The following is a 19,543-nucleotide window of genomic DNA, read 5'->3' on the forward strand; positions in this document are numbered from 1 at the left end:
GATTAGAGCGTCTTCCTGCACCAACACAGAACACACTCTACTGTGAAGTGGGATAACCTGACTGAGGCATCAGTACAATGCCATCCGACTTCCTAACGCCGTTTTTGGAACTGGAGGATGAGTTCTGCAAGGTAAGAAGATGTTTTGAAGTGTTTATTAATACATCAGGCTATATGGCACATGTCTGAAAGTTATACGTTTTATTTAAAATGGTAAATAATACACTATCAAATATAGCATTTAATAATTGTACCTTGGATTTGTATGTGTGCCTTTTTATCAACGTTTTGGCTAAAAAGAAAAGGCTTCAAACTTTCTGATTCCCTTGCGTAACAGTTTCCATCTGTCATTCATTCCTTGTCAAACCAAGCGCACTATAGCCAACTTTTGGAACTTGACATGGGCTATTGTGTTTGCTTGCTGTTTACTGTTTATTTGGTTCAGCATATATTTACATTGTATTAGCTTGACCATGGCTTGAATCCCCAGTCTTGGAATGTGACTTTATTCTTCTCTTGTGTGATAGAATTTCCGTGGTCTGGAATTGCCAGATGGTGCACCAGCCACCACGCAGATGGAGCGCGTCGTGGGATTTCAGCGCAGACACTCACTATGCCCGGTTACCCTGCCCAACTCAAAGTTCAACAGCGGCAGTGTGGACCCAATCGGCGAGCCAGCCTGCTGGGCCCTTACTAACACTGCTAACCAGCAGTGGAGCCTGAAACACCAGCAACAGTTGCCCCGCTCCTCTCTCAACCACATCCCATTCCGTGTGGACCGTTCGGTCAGCATGATAGAGGGCCATGTTGGCAGCCTCGGGTACAGCGAGCAGCAGCTCCCCACCACCCCTCCTCTGATGCCCCCACCCGGCCTAAGTATCAGCACCAGCTGCCTGTCATCTCCAAAGTCACTCGCCCCTTCCCCTCCCATCTCCACCCGGTACAAAACCGAAATGTGCCGCACTTACGAGGAGAGTGGCACATGCAAATACGGAGCCAAGTGTCAGTTTGCCCACGGCACGGATGAGCAGCGTGACTTGAGCAGGCACCCGAAGTACAAAACCGAACCTTGCCGCACGTTCCACACCATTGGCTTCTGCCCCTATGGCGCCCGCTGTCACTTCATCCATAATGCGGACGAGCAGCTCGGGCCCGATGGCGGAGCGCCACCTCAGCGACAGAAGATGAGAGAACGCCCACAGCTGCTGCGTCACAGCATTAGTTTCGCTGGCTTCTCCTCTCCCCAAGCGCTGACCGGATTCCAACCCGTTCCAGAGACCATGCTGTTCTCCAGGGCTTCCTCAGTATCATCCCCGCCCTCCACAGGTAGCCCAGAACTGCTGTCCCCATTGTTTCTAGAACCTGCTACACTAAAGCACAACTACCCGTTCTCATCTGACTTCGGAAACGATCAGATTAATAACAACCCTCACTTTTACGCCATCACTGACTCTAAGTGCCAAACTGTCTGTGCGCAAAAGTCTGCTGCACATAACTCTCACCGCAATGCCTTCTCATTCACCGGCCTGCCTGCCACGCAGCGGTGTGCTTCACCTGACTCTCTTTCTGACCAGGAAGGCTATACCAGCTCCAGTAGCCTGAGTGGTTGTGAGTCCCCTGGCCTTGAGGGCAGGCGTCTCCCTATCTTTAGCCGCCTCTCTGTCTCAGATGACTAAACTTTAACTGGACATTGCATTCTCATCCAAACAGAGGAATTCTGCTCAGTGTTGTAAAGCTAGACGACATTTTTTTTTAAATTTCATAACGTCCATGTATACTGTTGTATACCCGTTTTAGCTACTATGGGTGCCTAAACTAGCTTTACAGTATCCGTGGTGTCTTTTGGGGAATTTCTTTGTACCCATTTCGAAAAAATATGTCAGTAATGATACTTTTGGGCTTGGTAGAAGGACAAACCTACTGTGCACACGTGTGCTTTTTACAACTTCAATGGTTCTCCTTATAGCCTTGCCCTTTAGAGTGTAACCAAAGCTGAACATAGTATCTTGTCTTGTAGGCAGAGTAAATGTTGAAATGTATCCAAAAATGTAGCTAGGCCTACTGTAAACAAAATGTAGCCTTTAGTAAAGGCAACTAATTGACAGTATTATCAGGTAGTCTAACTATAGGGCTTTTTTTTTTTAGATGTATTTATTTTGTATGTTTTACAGAGTTTGTTTATAATTGTGTTGTGCATTTGTATGTGATGCAGAAGAACATGCTTTACTCTTCGCTTTGTGTTTGAGCTCTCACGTAGCTTTAGAACTTTGAATTGCTTGAGTGTAGACACTGTCAGAGCCATGTCCACCACCATCGCGTTATGCCAGTGAAGGCAATACTTGTGTTACAAGTTACCTTGTTCAATCAGTAAATAGACTTATTGCCCTCACCGGTCATAGCAAGATGCTACAGGAGATATTTTATGTGATCTCACACAACAAGTGCATTTCAGCGTTTAGTTTGGGTTCAGAGTTTTCACCATTCAACTTCAAGTTTAAAAGAAAACTGAAACATTCATCCAGTTTTGCTTACTCAGTGAGACAGGATTCTCATAAACAAGTTTGTGACTGTTTTTATAATATTAAAACATGATTTGTGGTGTTACGTGAGGTAATTTAAAAAACATGAGCTGGCGCACACACAAAAACATTTGTTTGTGTGGAGGTTGCTGACTAACGGCGAATAAACTACAAACTATCAAAATGAAGTCGCACATTCCATATATAAACTCCGAGCAATTTTAATGGGTATTTACCAACGTTTCGGCATCACTGTGCCTTCCTCGGGGTACGTGAGGTAATAACATAGGAAAACAATGTTGCCACAATGTATGAGCAATATGGGTTACATCAACATCTTGGTCTCTTGCACACCAGCTGTTATTAGACAAAGTGGCATGAACTACTATGTGTATTTTATCTTACAATGAACTTGTCTTTGTGGCCCATCTTCAGCAAGAAAGGACTGAGCTTTTCTTTAGCCTTTAACTGTGTTGGAAAAACAAACAAGGCTTTGCATTTGTTAAATTAAAACTTATTTATTTTGTTTTTCAAAGCAAAAATGATAGTGTCGGTTTTATATTATGTTGGTTTCTATATAATTTAAGTGTATTGTTTACATTCCATGGGATATGAATCCCGGTTTCTATCTTAATATATTTTTACCTGTTTGGTTCAAAATAAAACTTTTGGATATCACTGTCTCACTGACTTGTTATACTTAGAGGCACCTTATACCATCACCGTCATGCAATAAAGTGATATTATTTATTATCTTAGAAAAAGTGACGTTAACAGATAAATACTTGTATAATTATTTAGGCCTATGCTTTCTAAGAGGAAAAATAGTAGGATAAAATGTTTAGGATGAAAATTGAACAAAAATGTATCTCTGCACAAAATGAGAACATGATACAAAAATGATATTTTATTTGGACACACACATACACAGAAGGGAACAGAAGTTCGGTTTTGTGTGTTTATTATTTGGCTTTGTTCTGGCATTCTGGTGCTAGCACCCTGCTGAATAATCCCAGACAATAGCGATCGGTCATTATATTGAAAAGTTGGGATGGAGGGGGTTACTGCAAGACATGAAAAGGCATGGGGCTCTCCTCGGAGCACAGCCCTTTTGTGAGACTGCTCTCTCTTTTTCTTACTAACATCTGTATGCTAATGCTAGCCTATGGAAATGGGCTGAAGCAGGGGAGGGCGATTTGCAAGTCCATTGAGAAGTCATAGGTCCAGGGAGCAGATTTATTGGGGACTACGAGAAGGGAGGGGGGGAGTGTAGAGGCTTTCAGTTGAATGTCCCAACTGTTCACCAGGAGGAGGAGGAGGAGGAGGAGGAGGAGGAGGAGGAGGAGGAGGAGGAGGTGTAGCAGAGATGGGTGTGTGTGTTCGTCTGAGAGTTATAAGCAAAGATCATTCAGGCAAAACTTTGGAGACATCCAAGGGACTGACTGAAAAACCAATGCAAAATATCCCAACTGTAATCCATAAGAGGATTCGTATGCACTGCTTTAAACAATAGACTTTGTGATAATATGAATTATAAATATGTAGACCTAGACCAATCCATACATGTATTGACATTCTTTGAAAACCCTTTGATCTACTTGCATATGGCTAACTGTGGAAGTTATGTAGATACCAATAGTTCTGATAGTATGATTACATTTTCAAAGTGATGATGTTTTGCATATACCAGGTTTATGTTGAAGTGCTACTTACATGTACTACAATCCCCTGGTTTATTGCTGCCCTCTAGTGGTGAAGAGAATAAACATTTACCTTTTGGTATTATGTAAGATTTACACGGTATGCAATGTTTAGCGATTCTTCATTGTTGACTTAAACTGACATTGCTAAGTTCATTCAAGTCGTAATTTTGACATATTAAGACTCTCTATTCATCATTCGAGGGGGCCCCCTACACTAACTGTACAATTATGCAGGGCACGAACTTTCACTTGGGACTGGGGGATATGCCCCACATTCTGAAATTTTGTCCCCCCCAGTTTTATCATTGGAATGTGATACAAAACGAGGCAACGGTGTGCTTTAGGACCATGCAGACACCTCAGAGCGGTAAGGTAGGCTATTTGGAGTGTATTTTTATTTATTTTATTTATTTAACTAGGCAAGTCAGTTAAGAACAAATTCTTATTTAAAATCACGGCCTACCCTGGCCAAACCTTAACCTGGATGACGCTGGGACAATTGTGCGCCTCCCTATGGGACTGCCAGTCACGGCCAATTGTGATACAGCCTGGAATCGAACCAGGGTCTTTACTGACGCCTCTAGCACAGAGATGCAGTGCCTTAGACCTCTGCACCACTCGGGAGCCCTTATGTCTTCTTAAAACAAAGGTAAGCCCCTGCAATTATGGCTAATAACTTCAAAAGCAGCTGGTGTTAAAAATACATGAATGTTTGAATGGTCGTCGTCAATCGTCATATAAATAGTACCCGGATTATCGAACGCAGTGATTGATACAAGCCGATGTGCAACGAGCAGGTAAAGTCAGAACCATGGAGAAATAATCAGGCCTTATTCTTTAGAGTAAAAAAAAAAAATCTCATCAAATATAGTCGTTGCATAAGTATTCATCCCCTTTGTTTAGGCAAGCCTAGAGTAGTTCAGAAGTAAAATGTGGCATAAGAAATCACATAACACATGATATGGACTCGCTCTGTGTGAAATAATTGGGGTTGTCATGATTTTATAATGACTATCCCTTCCACTGTCCCCCATACATACAACATCTGTAAGGTCCCTCAGTCAAGTACTGAATTTCAAACACAGATTCAACTACAAAGACCAGGGAGCTTTTCGAATCTGATATTGACAAGATCAGAGATGTACTGTATGTAACAAATTCATCCCCTATTATCAGGTTTGAAGGTAAGACCCAGGTGCAGACAATGTCGAAGTAACAATAAGTTTATTAAATCGAACACGGGCAGGCAAAGGTACAAGATGGTCTCGGTATCCGGGGTAATAGCTGTGGGGCTATAACGGCGAGACAGTGCATCCGGCTTGACATTCTTGGATCACGGTCGATATGAGAGGGGGAAGTTGAACCGTGTGAACAACAGGGCCCATCTAGCTTGCCTAGTGTTGAGACATTTGGTGGTACGGAGATACTCAAAATTTTTGTGGTTGGTGCATCCATCCAATGCCATCTTCACTGCGAGAAGCTCACAATTTCCCACATTGTAGTTTTTCTCCGTGGCGTTGAGGTGATGGGAAAAGAAGGTGAAGGGATGTACAGTTGAAGTCTGAAGTTTACATACACCTTAGCCAAATACATTTAAATTCAGTTTTTTTACAATTCCTGACATTTAATCCTAGTAAAAAAATCACTGTGTTAGGACCACCACTTTATTTTAAGAATGTGAAATGTCAGAATAATAGAAGAGAGAATGATTTAGTTCAGCTTTTATTTCTTTCATCACATTCCCAGTGGGTCAGAAGTTTACATACACTCAATTAGTATTTGGTAGCATTGCCTTTAAATTGTTTAACTTGGGTCAAACGTTTCGGGTAGCCTTCCACAAGTTTCCCACAATAAGTTGGGTGAATTTTGGCCCATTCCTCCTAACAGAACTGTTGTAACTGAGTCAGGGTTGTAGGCCACTTTACTCGCACGTGCTTTTTCAATTCTACCCACAAATGTTCTATGGGATTGAGGTCAGGGCTTTGTGATGGCCACTCCAATACCTTGATTTGTTGTCCTTAAGCCAATTTGCCACAACTTTGGAAGTATGCTTGGGGTCATTGTCCATTTGGAAGACCCATTTGCGACCAAGCTTTAACTTACTGAATGATGTCTTGAGATGTTGCTTCCATATATCCACATAATTTACCTTCCTCATGATGCAATCTATTTTGTGAAGTGCACCAGTCCCTCCTGCAGCAAAGCACCCCCACAACATGATGCTGCCACCCCTGTGCTTCACAGTTGGGCTGGTGTTCTTCGGCTTGCAAGCCTCCCCCTTTTTCCTCCAAACATAACAATGGTCATTATGGCCAATCAGTTCTATTTTAGTTTCATCAGACCAGAGGACATTTCTCCAAAAAGTACGATCTTTGTCCCCATGTGCAGTTGCAAACCGTAGTCTGGCCTTTTTAGGGCGGTTTTGGAGCAGTGGCTTCTTCCTTGCTGAGCGACCTTTCAGGTTATGTCGATATAGGACTTGTTTTACTGTGGACATAGATACTTTTGTACCCGTTTCCACCAGCATCTTCACAGGGTCCTTTGCTGTTGTTCTGGGATTGATTTGCACTTTTCGCACAAAAGTACGTTCATCTCTAGGAGACAGAATGCGTCTCCTTCCTGAGAGGTATGACGGTTGCATGGTCTCATGGTGTTTATACTCATGGTGTTTATACTCATGGTGTACTATTGTTTGTACAGATGAATGTGGTACCTTCAGGCATTTGGAAATTGCTCCCAAGGATGAACCAGACTTGTGGAGGTCTTCAATTTATTTCTGAGGTCTTGGCTGATTTCTTTTGATTTTCCCATGATGTCAAGCAAAGACGTACAAAGTTTGAAGGTAGGCCTTGAAATACATCCACAGGTACACCTCCAATTGACTCAAATGATGTCAATTAGCCTATCAGAAGCTTCTAAAGCCATGACATAATTTTCTGGAATTTTCCAAGCTGTTTAAAGGCACAGTCAAGTTAGTGTATGTAAACTTCTGACCCACTGGAATTGTGATACAGTGAATTATAAGTGAAATAATCTGTCTGTAAACATTTGTTGGAAAAATTATGTGTCATGCACAAAGTAGATGTCCTAACCGACTTGCCAATACTATAGTTTGTTAACAAGAAATTTGTGGAGTGGTTGAAAAATGAGTTTTAATGACGAAGGTTGTGGCCAATCCACCACTGCTCTCCCCTTCCCGGATCCGTCTGGACACTCCCAGAGGAGATGATGTACCCCAGAAAGGGGATGATGGAGCGATAGAACTCACACTTTTCTGCCTTAACAAACAGCTGGTTCTCCAGGAGGCGTTGAAGAACCTGTCGGACGTGGAGCTCATGTTCTTTGGGGATGTCATCAATGTAGAAGAAGAAGGATGTCATCAATGTAGATGAAAACGAACTGGTTCAACATGTTGCAGAGAACATCATTTACCAGAGCCTGGAACACAGTAGGGATGTTGGTGAGGCCAAATGGCATGACAAAATACTCGTAGTGGCCGCTGGCCGTATTGAAGGCAGTCTTCCACTCATCCCCATCCCGTATCCGCACCAGGTGGTAGGCGTTCCATAGATCCAGCTTGGAAAACACGGTGGCCCTCTGGAGAGGCTTGAAGTGAAGTGGCACGGGCCTCGTTAAACACCTCCCGAAGGTCCTGGATCTCCGCGGGAATGACGGAAAGGTCCGGGGCACCTTCCGAGCCCCCAGGAAGACGTCCCGGGGCAGGTTGCGCTGACTTCAGACACTGGGCATGGCAGAACGGACTCCAGCCAATGATGGCACCATTAGTCCAGTTGATGAGGGGATTGTGTCACTGGAGCCAGGAGAATCCCAAAACCACGGGAATCTGAGGAGACTTGATGAGCAGGAATTGACTAGTCTCGCTGTGATTCCCTGACACCCGTAGGTTGATGGGAGTGGTATTATGAGTGACCCGGCCTATAGAGCGCCCGTTCAGTGCTCTAACATCCATGGGAGTGGAGAGGGACTGAGTGGGGATGTTCAGCTCGGAAGCCAGGGTTGCGTCCAAAAAGCTCTCATCAGACCCAGAGTCAATGAGGACCCAGAGAGATTTATACTGGTTTCCACACAACAGAATGGTATGAAAAGGGGTGCGAGCAAGAGAAGTCCCCCCCCCACCCCCCCCACACATAATGCCACAAAGCAGCTCCTTGCGCCTCCCGATGGTGGCTCCTTAGGAGGAGATGGCGTCGCCTAGCTGGCCCGTGTCTGCTGGGTCAGTCATGGCCAGTTCATATTATCAGGTTTGAAGGTAAGACCCAGGTGCAGACAATGGCAAAGTAACAAAAGTTTATTATTATGCTACAAAATCCACTTTCTTCACAATGAGTGTATCCAGATCACTTGATTGACTTAAAACATTTGCAACTGGTTGAGGTGCATCCATCACCATATCTTCTTCAGCACTGTGGCCTCTTGCCCCTTCGACTCTCTTCACCGCCTCCACATAGGAGATCTGCTGTACAGCCCTGATCCTTGACACCTCAACCTCTTTCACCCTAACAAGGCACTCAAAAAAGTCTGGAGTATTATCCTTACTGCATATGCAACATTTTCCATTCACAGATTCTTCAATAACATGCTTCTCCCATCTGCAAACATTTGACATGTGGGCATATCTTTTGCAAATCCCAATCTGTAGTGGTTTGGACAGAAATGCTCTCACCGCATACCTCACATATCCAAGCTTCACATGTGCAGGTAGAGTCTCCTCAAACAACAATAGTATCAATAGGCTTTTCTCCTTCTTTCCATGTACCATATCGGTCAGGCGACGTGTACTGACCACTCCTGGGATTTTCTGAATAAGGTACTCGACATCTAGATCTAACAACACTTTATGTATAATACATGTTACTTCCGATGTAGGCAATTTTGCCAGATCCAATGCACATTTCTTCTGTTCTTCATCAAAACAATTAACCAAAACAAGGCAGCTTCTAGTCACCTTGATGTAATCCATCTTTCCCACTGCTCTCTTCACCATCTTCAACAGTACACATGGATTTTCCAAATGAGCCTCTTTGTCCAGAAAACACGGTCCGACAAGAAATGCATTATTGGATAGATTCTTGTCTTCCACTACAACTTTTGCTCATTTCGTTCCATTTGTTGATTTCACCCTTTTGTGAAATTTGTTGTGAAATTTGTTGAAATTTGTTGATTTCACCCATGGATGCTGTCAATATAGATCCGTCAATAAATCCTGATCGATCCGTCAATAAATCCACACCTAAGTAATTATCAAGGCTTCCTGGCAGAACTAACCCCCTGACCCGGCTGGTGCTGCCACCTGGGGATGAGGTGTGGAAGTGTAGTATGTTGTCCATCTATACTGAACAAATATATATATATGTGCCTCACACTAAACTATCCCCATATCATAATAATATTTATGTTTCCCTTTCTGTAATACACATTATTTTTTTCAGTGTTCTATTTGTGACACTCATTTGTGTACAGTTTGATGATACTGAATGCTATGGCTTATACTCATATAATTTGATATTGTTTGACGCCAGAGCTACTGAAGGTGTAAGGACCAAGGACACACTGATTATTATTGTATTGATGGCATTATCAACACTGTGATAGTGTGGCAGCTGGCAATGATACTGTCTTTTTTTGTGACTTTGTACAAGCCTCTCGGATTGATGTTTACAGAGCATTTCGTACTGTCTCAAAAGGGCCAGTCAACAAGAGGCCCGTTAGATATTTTGTATGCTTCTGTTCCAGAGATGTCTCCCTGAATAATTGTATTAAACTGCATTTGTCTTTGATTGGTTTTATCAACTACTGCTCTCCTTTTTGTTCACCTGGAAATTATGTTGCAGTGATATAACAGGAATTTCATCTAGTGCTTTTAGCTTTTATTTATGAAACGTGGGGTCAGAGAGGAGGCAGATACGGGGCATAATATTGTCTTGGTGGCATATCATATCACAACAGACTGACTATACAGAGGTGTCTGGGGTGAAGGTTCTCCATTAGGGATTATTGTGTTTGTGTATTGGGGGGAGGTATCCAAGTTCCATCAGCCAGGACTAGATATTTTACCCATCCATCCTTGTGCAAAGGGCCACTCCTCTCCAAAGGTTACGACTGTACATGCAGGCACATCGCAAGTTTGTTTTTTTTCGGCCATGTATAGATGACTGTGTGTACTTTTATTTTTTGTGATCTTACCTGCATGAGCCTGAGGTTGGATGTTTACGTGTGTGCGTGTGTGTGCGTGTGTGTGTGTGTGTGTGTGTTTGGGGGAGGTTAACAGTATGTATCTACTCCAAACCTGAAGCAACACCACCACAGTGGCTCACTATTTGTTGTATTTTTATTTCATATTTACTTTATTTTCTATATGTCTTACTTACAATCCATACTGACTGTCTACATTATATCTCAAGCTATTAGATGTTCAGTCTAAACGAAACAACTTTAAATGTGCGGGGGTTTAACTCGCTGGTAAAAATAATACAATGTTTGGAGCTACTTAGACATACATTTCTTTAGCTCACCATTCAAGACACACTTAACGACAACAGATATTAATCTATTTCAAAATGAACACGATAAGGTTATATCTTATTCATGTGCTGCTAACAAAACTAAAGGTGTTTTGATTGCGATCAAGTGAAAGATTAATGTGAAGATTGGGGTGTCTGGCAGAGATAATGATGAAAGGTGATTAAACGGATGACAGGCAGAGGAATTTAACCATTAGAAAGCTGAATACAAAATGTTACAAGTTCTGAGGAAGTCTTTTTCCACTTGAGAACAAGGCAAAAAATGCAGAGAGACCTAGTAGGCTGTTGGCATGGAGACTAAAGCAGTCGGAAACACTGGGCAGCAATTAATATATGATTAAAAATAAGGACGGTGCACTCTTTACCCTCCCTTCTCAAATCAATGAAGCCTTAACTACTTTTTACTCTTTCATTTTATTTTTTAATTCACCTTTATTTAACCAGGTAGGCCAGTTGAGAACAAGTTCTCATTTACAACTGCGACCTGGCCAAGATAAAGCAAAGCAGTGCGACAAAAACAACAACACAGAGTTACACATAAACAAACGTACAGTCAATAACACAACAGAAACAATCTATGTACAGCGTGTGCAAATGTAGAAGAGTAGGGGGGTAAGGCAATAAATAGGCCATAGAGGCGAAATAATTACAATGTAGCATTACTCTATCTTGTACACATCTGAGTTCTCTCATGATCTCTCTCTATGTCATATGATGCTGTCCTTCCTTAACGCTTTGGATCTTCCATTGCTTCTGTCAATCAAGCAATCCGTCTAGATGCCTCCATTTCCTTGCAGGAACATAAAGATGCTCTTGACTCAATGCTGAAATCTACAGTGCCTTCAGAAAGTATTCCCACCCCTTGACTTTTTCTACATTTTGTTGTGTTACAGCCTGAATTAAACATTTATTACATTTAGATTTTGTGTTACTGGCCTACACACAATACCCCAAAATGTCAAAGTGGAATTACCTTTTTTTTTGAATATTTTTTCAATTAATAAAAAATATAAAAGCTGAAATATCTATTGTCAATAGTAAAAATGTGCTTAACAAGTTACATAATAAGTGGCATGGACTCTGCGTGCAATAATAGTGTTTAACCATTGTTTTGTCTTAAGGGTAAAAAATAACCCGCCACTATGTTTAACAGCAGAGAAAACCCCCTAAATGATATTTTTCAACTTGAAATTTGAGGACTTTTCCAAGAGTGACCCCAACATTAGAAAAAGTGAAACATCGCCTTTGTTCGTATTTCCATGAAAGCTGTACACCACCAGGGTACAAAGATTGTCTTAGGGTCATTTATAACCCGGCAGTTATTAAATCATTTACACACCACAAAAACCACAAGACACACACACACACACACACACACACACAATGAGAAATTGAGATTATGTGTGCTACTGATTGAACTCCTAAAGAGGAAGATCACCATGGTTGGCACAGTTAGAAAGAACAAGGGAGAGAGGCCTTCTCATCAAAGTTTGCCTTCACCCCCACCACCACTCTAGTTTCTTACCTCCCAAAGAGCAACAAGAATGTGGTCCTCCTGAGCACACTGCACAAAACGGCTGAGATCAATGACCGTGAGGACAGGAAGCCAGACATCATCCTGGACTACAACCACAACAAAGGTGTGGACAACCTGGACAAGGTGATTGGAACTTACAGCTGCAGGAGGATGACTGCCCGCTGGCCCCTGGTCATCTTCCATAACATCATTGATGTGTCCTCATACAATGCCTTCGTGATATGGAACAAGATCAACCCTACCTGGATGCCTGATAAGCGTTGTGAAAAAAATTATGTTAACACCTATGCAGTAGCTTTAGCAATAATAATAATAATAATAATAAACATCTACTTTAGTAAAGAAAACAATTATGACAGGTGTGTTGTAATACAAACGAGTGGTGTCCACTGATTATTAAATGCAGTCTTTCTTCATTGTGAAGAGGGAAACCCCAGATATTCACAAAGTTTGTGATGAATGACTGGTTGTTTCTTCATGCTAAATAGATTTGGGGTTTAAAATTCAATTAAGCTGCTTTATTTTAGGGGTTTAGTGAAGGCGGGTCATTTTTGACCCTTAGGACAAGGGGAGTATACAGAATGTTAAGAGTACACAAGGGTTAACATGATTTTTGGCTACCTCATCTCTGGACTCCACACATACAATTATCTGTAAGTTCCCTCAGTCGAGCAGTGAGTTTTAAACACAGATTCAACCACAAAGACCAAGGAGGTTTTCCAATGCCTCACAAAGAATGACACCTATTGGTATATGAGTAAAAATAAATAAAGCTAACATTGAATATCCATTTGAGCATGATGAAGTTATCCATGAAAAAAGTTTCAACCCAGCTTTTATTATTCCAAGTGTGCCAAATCCCAGTATCTCCCATATTCCAAAGCAACAAACAAAAAGTCATAAAACTTCTCGCATTTCCGGATGTAATCATTCCAACCTCATTAACATTTGTAAATTAACATTTAGGGGGGGACACCGATCCCGTCGAGATTTTAACATTTGTTCACTCTCTATTTTTCCATTACGCTAATAGCTCTGACCCAACAAATCTTCTGAGGTCGACCAGTCACAGTGATAATGTACTGTAGATTGAACTTTTAGCAGGTATAGTGGGCCAATGGAGGTCCAATACAGCACGACTTGGAACGCTTCTCATCCAATCAGCATCCAGGATCTAAACAACCAATTTTATAATACAAGTTGCATCGAGGAGACACATACAGAACAGAAGCACACAGCACCGAACACACAGTACCGAAGGAAGTCACAACATCAGCTGCTACAGAATCACCCAGTGTCACAGATACAGATGCATCAAACTTTAACCATAACATTCAACACTGGCAGACATTTGATAGTGGCAGTTAAACAGGTCAAAGGTAGAAACATCAGTACTTAATTACAACAGATAATTGTAGACTAACAAGTGTACAGGGCCTTGGAAAAGTATTCATCCCCCTTTGAGTTTTTCCTATTTTGTTGCATTACAACCTGTAATTTAAATTGATTTTTATTTGGATTTCATGTAATAGATATACACAAAATAGTCCAAATTGATGAAGTAAAATGCCTGTCTGCCTGTCATCCGTTTTTTTTTAACGGAAAAGTGGTGCGTGTATATGTATTCACCCCCTTTGCTATGAAGCCCCTAAATAAGACCTGGTGAAACCAATTACCTTCAGAAGTCACATAATTAGATAAATAAAGTCCTCCTGTGTGCAATCTAAGTGTCACATGATCTCAGTATATATATACACATGTTCTGAAATGCCCCAGTGTCTGCAACACCACCAAGCAAGGGGCACCACCAAGCAAGCGGCACCATGAAGACCAAGGAGCTCTCCAAACAGGTCAGGGACTAAGTTGTGGAGAAGCACAGATCAGGGTTGGGTTATAAAATAATATCAGAAACTTTGAACATCCCATGGAGCACCATTAAATCCATTATTAAAAAATGGAAAGAATATGGCACCACAACAAACCTGCCAAGAGAGGGCCGCCCACTAAAACTCAGGGACCAGCCAAGGAGGGCATTAATCAGAGAGGCAACAAAGAGACCAAAGATAACCTTGAAGGAGCTGCAAAGCTCCACAGCGGAGATTGGAGTATCTGTCCATAGGAAAACTTTTAGCCATACACTCCACAGAGCTGGACCTTACGGAAGAGTGGGCAGAAAAAAAACATTGCTTAAAGAAAGAAATAAGCAAGCACGTTTGGTGTTCGACAGTCCACCACAAGGATGGGCAGTGGATGTCCGGTTTGGGATCGCCATTCCGGACTGGTCGTCTGGTCGTCCAGACTGGAAGATCTGGGCAGTAACTTAGGCAGATGTTAACGCACATACACTCACAAAATATATAATTACATTAATTCCCCAATGAGCGGCGTTGTGGCACTAAGTGATGGTTGTATGGGGACTTTGTTTATGGCTCTATCGCTTCTTAAGTGTCAAGGTAACTGAACCGAAAAGGAATGAAAGCATAAACAAAAGATATACAAAATATAGTTCTCACACCAAAATCATCTAATTGGACTGTATTCTATATACATCCAATGTCCTGGCAAAATGACTCTATCACGGCATTGTCTCTAATGTCATGTCTAGGGTTTTCCTTCTTTGTTTGTTGCTTAAGCACTATCCTAAGTTGATAACTATATGATAAGTCTACAGCTGTCAGGCACTAGTTTTGGGCAGTCTACAGGGATGACCTATGGACTTCTGGGAACAAAACTGGTGATTACTGTAGCTGTAGAGTCAAAGGCCTCAAAGTAAATGTTCAACTTTACTAAGGCTGGTATTTTGTGATCCTAGGATGTGTTATTTCTGTTCAAGGTGTAAGCAGATCGACTTCTCAGGTTTTGAGTGGGCTTTTGACCTTTTTTCGCAACCTTTAAATCAGAGTCTATAGACGACGCCTATGGGCTTGTTTCTTGATCAAGCGGGCCCTGGATAGGGTCTCAAGTGAGAGCGGGAGAAATTAGAATTTTAACGTTCTTGCTAAGGGTGTTAATTCCTGCGGACCTGGTGCCCGGTAATTCATCGTCTAGTCCTTGTGACTTATCTTTTACCCATTTCTCAAAATTCTCGCTTTAGTTCTTCACGTAGTGGAACTTCTAGAGAACATTGGTCTACATTTTGATCGTCCTTTAACCCTTTGTTACCCTTGTGCTCTGACACTTTTTTGTGGGTTGGGTGCAGGAACGTAGAGAACAGGTCGATTGTAGTGGTAGTCGTTTTGATGGCGACGTACTTTACAGTTATTTAGACCGCGGAGGTTATTGGAATCATGGTTTTGTGTTAGAAACCATTGTTGTGCATCATCTCTGAATGCTCCAATATCAAATCATCAAATCAAATGTATTTATATAGCCCTTCTTACATCAGCTGATATCTCAAAGTGCTGTACAGAAACCCAGCCTAAAACCCCAAACAGCAAGCAATGCAGGTGTAGAAGCACGGTGGTTAGGAAAAACTCCCTAGAAAGGCCAAAACCTAGGAAGAAACCTAGAGAGGAACCAGGCTATGAGGGGTGGCCAGTCCTCTTCTGGCTGTGCCGGGTGGAGATTATAACAGCACATGGCCTAGATGTTCAAATGTTCATAAATGACCAGCATTGTCAAATAATAATAATCATAGTAGTTGTTGAGGGTGCAACAAGTCAGTAACACAAGAGTAAGTGTCAGTTGGCTTTTTCATAGCCGATCTTTGAGAGTATATCTACCGCTCCTGCTGTCTCTAGAGAGTTGAAAACGGCATGGAAGAACACCAGTAAGACAGTGACTCAGCCCCCGTAATAGGGGTAGAGGCAGATAATCCCAGTGGAAAGAGGGGAAACCTTCCACCTCAATACCTGATAATGCACCCTCTAACTGGAGTGAGTGCTCCTGGTCAAACTGCAAATCCGAGTGGTCAGGGCTCTTAGCGTTGTGACCTTTTGATGCCTCAAAGGCTGTGCTTGCAAGCTCTGAGTTGTAAGATAGGCAAGCCAACATGGGCTGCAGGGCCCAAGTAAGTAATGAAGGTGGGATACATGTTCGACAGAAACATTTGTTTGAATGTAACAGCTCTTCCATTCCTGTTTCAGTGAGTAGGCCAAAGTAAGCTGAACGAAGCCTATGATAGTAAGCTTGTGGGTGTTCATTCCGAGCTTGTTTGATGGTGTTAGCCATCGTGTTTGCGAGTCATGGAACCACTGAATTCTAATTTCATTTAGCACGTGTTGTTGTTGTAGACAAATGAACCTCGTCACGTGTCTATTCAACGTTCGCTTCAACCAATAAACCGTCAGGACCCGTAGCGTTCGGGTAGCCATCCAATACGTCCTCTATGTCAGCTAGGAATGTCTCAGTATCGTTTGGCTGACCTGGAACAAGGTTAAAGGTGGGGACATTCTTGACGAGTTCGTCAAGGTATTCCACGCCAAGCAGGCGGCGAGGGTTGGCTTCCTCCTGTGGGGATATTGGGGCCGAAAGGCCAAGAGGAAAAGCCGAGCTTTGGCTTTGCTGGCCAAGAAGGACCATACAACTCAGTACCAAATGGCCAAGAGGAGAAGAGTGAGAGACACATGAGGGAGGCAAAGTCTGAAACCTATTGTCTTTACTCCTTTGAGTACAGGGCTCCGGGTCTAGACTTCCTCCAGATGGTACCTAAGGGTGGTATTATGCTGCATTGCAGAGTCCACTTGAGCGCTTAGAGTACTGATTTTGGACACGTGAGTACTGTGGGAGTTGGACATGAATGAATTTGCAAAAGCAAATTGAATTGATTAATCAATGATAATGATTAATCATACCTGGATAGGCTATCTGGGAATTAAACTTTAACCTTGGAAGTTAGTTCATTTAGGTTACTATTGGAAAGTTTAAAATGTCTAATTTAATTGGAAGAACCTTAAGGTATGTTCGACAATTTAACTTATTAAATTGACTGAGATGATGATATCCAATCATTTGAGTGTCTGGATTATCATAAGTGTAAAGAGTAGTTCAAATGTTAGGTTACATTCACCACTAGGTTCCCATATCCCTAAGGCCAAAGCCACATGGGATTCCCGCTGGAGGCGGGACTTCCGTCAGTACTGGGGTTACTGAATGTGCTTTGCCAAAGCACATTTTACTGATTGATAAATTTGAATGATAACTCAAACATGTATAGGCTATTTGGGAATTAAACTTTACATTAACCTGACGATCTTGTTGATCTAGGTTAATGTGAAAAGTTTAAATTGTCTCATTGTGAAAAACCAATCAATTTGGATATTATTTACAAGATCCACTTGGAAGGTAAATCTGGAAATTTCACTTGTTAGTTATTGAATGAGACCGATATCCAAAGTACCGACATGTTGAACATGATCCACGTTTGGTTGTCACCTAATTATTTTTCAAGAAATGTACTGGCGATTCTTCACCACCAGGGGTCACAGATCACAGAAAGCTGAAATCAAACGGTAGTACAAAGGGCGGGACTTCCGTCACGCAAGGCAGGGGAATTTCAACGTGGCACAGGAAAATAAAATGCTATTTTCCCTTTGTTAGCTGTAGCATCTAGTGCTAAGCTAATCCTATTTGTACAGAAATCTCACTTCCAAGCACAAAATGGGGTCCCCTTCACCATGAAAAGGAGGTTTACTAGTGATGTTTCACATTAACCCATTCGGCATACTATTTGCTAGCATTATATTACCAGAGCGCACGGTACATAAAACAGATATGCCTGTGGCCTACCCACACTGGCTTCGCGCAGTAGGTGGACAGATAATACTTTGGCTCGGTCAACGAACAGATCTATCTTCTAATTTCTACCTTTACTGGCTCTATGCCCTTGCTCTAGAAATGAATAATGACCGACAGAAATCGTACCGTTTGGCCTAACGGACTAAATCTGGAATTGACAACTCATCGCTCTGACACTATCGACACACGACCGGAGGCGCTTCCAAATAGCTTGTTCAAATGGAAACACACGCAACCAATATCTTTCTCTATTCGCATACAGCAGTCTGTCTGCACAATTCTGTTTGCACAATTGATATATTTGCATAATTCAACAGCAAAGTCTTGTTCTATCTTAGATTCCTCACATGGGGCAGCATAATATGTTGTCTTTGGCATCATTCAATGTGAAGACTGTTATTTTATCAAATCAATTCTCTGTAATTATTATTTTACGTAATTAAACTAATCATGTAAATGTTATTAACTAGGAAGTTGGGGCACTATGGAAAACCTTCAGATTACAACGTTATAATTTTCACAATATAACTCTTCAGATATTTTAATATCTGATCAATTAGTCTTCTATTAATGAATTATTCTTTACCTTACGTCAGTCTCATTTCAAACATTGTAGAATTCTTGGTTATCTGCATTAACCCAGCCTAAACTATGAGTCATCCATACACCAATTGGCTTAATCATTTATTTACTACCTAACTAAATAATCACAGAAATGCATAAACAAACAAACAAACAGTAGATATTGGTTACTAACAATGATAGGGAAGATTCCCTAGTGGGCTAAACCGATATGATGGCTTGGTTGACAAAGGGAAGGGGGTGTGGACTGAGAGAGCGGGAAAGACAAAATGGATTCATTACACAGTCTAAAATGATATAAATTGAAATGCTAATCCTTCACACATGAACGGCCGATCAAGTTTTATTTATTATCTTAGGAGGGGCTTTTATTCGTAACAGTAGAAGAGGGTGGTTCCATGACGCCTGATCATATCTGTGCTCACGGGGGCAGGCCAATGACTTGGTTAAACTTTAAAAGGAATACCATTCTCTCACATTAAAGGTTAAACATCACATTACATAATTTCACAAATAGTTTCATCTTTACTCATTCATTTTATACAAGAATTAAATGCAAACCCCATAATTGAAAAATGTACACATTCAGAGATATAGTTAGTTATGTCATGTTTGGAGGAAAAAAGGGGACGCTTGCAAGCCGAAGAACACCATCCCAACCGTGAAGCACTTGGGTGACAGCATCATGTTGTGGGGGTACTTTGCTGCAGGAGGGACTGGTGCACTTCACAAAATGGATGGCATCATGAGGTAGGACAATTATGTGGATATATTGAAGCAACATCGCATGACATTAGTCAGGAGGTTAAGCTTGGTCGTAAATGGGTCTTCCAAATGGACAATGACCCCAAGCATACTTTCAAAGTTGTGGCAAAATGGCTTACGGACAACAAAGTCAAGATATCAGAGTGGCCATTACAAAGCC

General features: G+C 41.7%; 1 protein-coding gene across 1 annotated transcript; it reads left to right on the forward strand.

The window, feature by feature from the left end:
* Window positions 1-3,201, forward strand: LOC115163022 (mRNA decay activator protein ZFP36L1). Its single transcript, XM_029714598.1, has 2 exons — window positions 1-131; window positions 527-3,201. Exons 1-2 carry the CDS (start codon window positions 78-80, stop codon window positions 1,673-1,675), a joined length of 1,203 nt encoding a protein of 400 aa, XP_029570458.1. The 5' UTR covers window positions 1-77; the 3' UTR covers window positions 1,676-3,201.
* Window positions 3,202-19,543: the final 16,342 nt, after the last annotated feature.

The sequence above is a fragment of the Salmo trutta genome, chromosome 26 (genome assembly GCF_901001165.1).
Source record: "Salmo trutta chromosome 26, fSalTru1.1, whole genome shotgun sequence".
Classification (NCBI taxonomy): Eukaryota; Metazoa; Chordata; class Actinopteri; order Salmoniformes; family Salmonidae; genus Salmo; species Salmo trutta.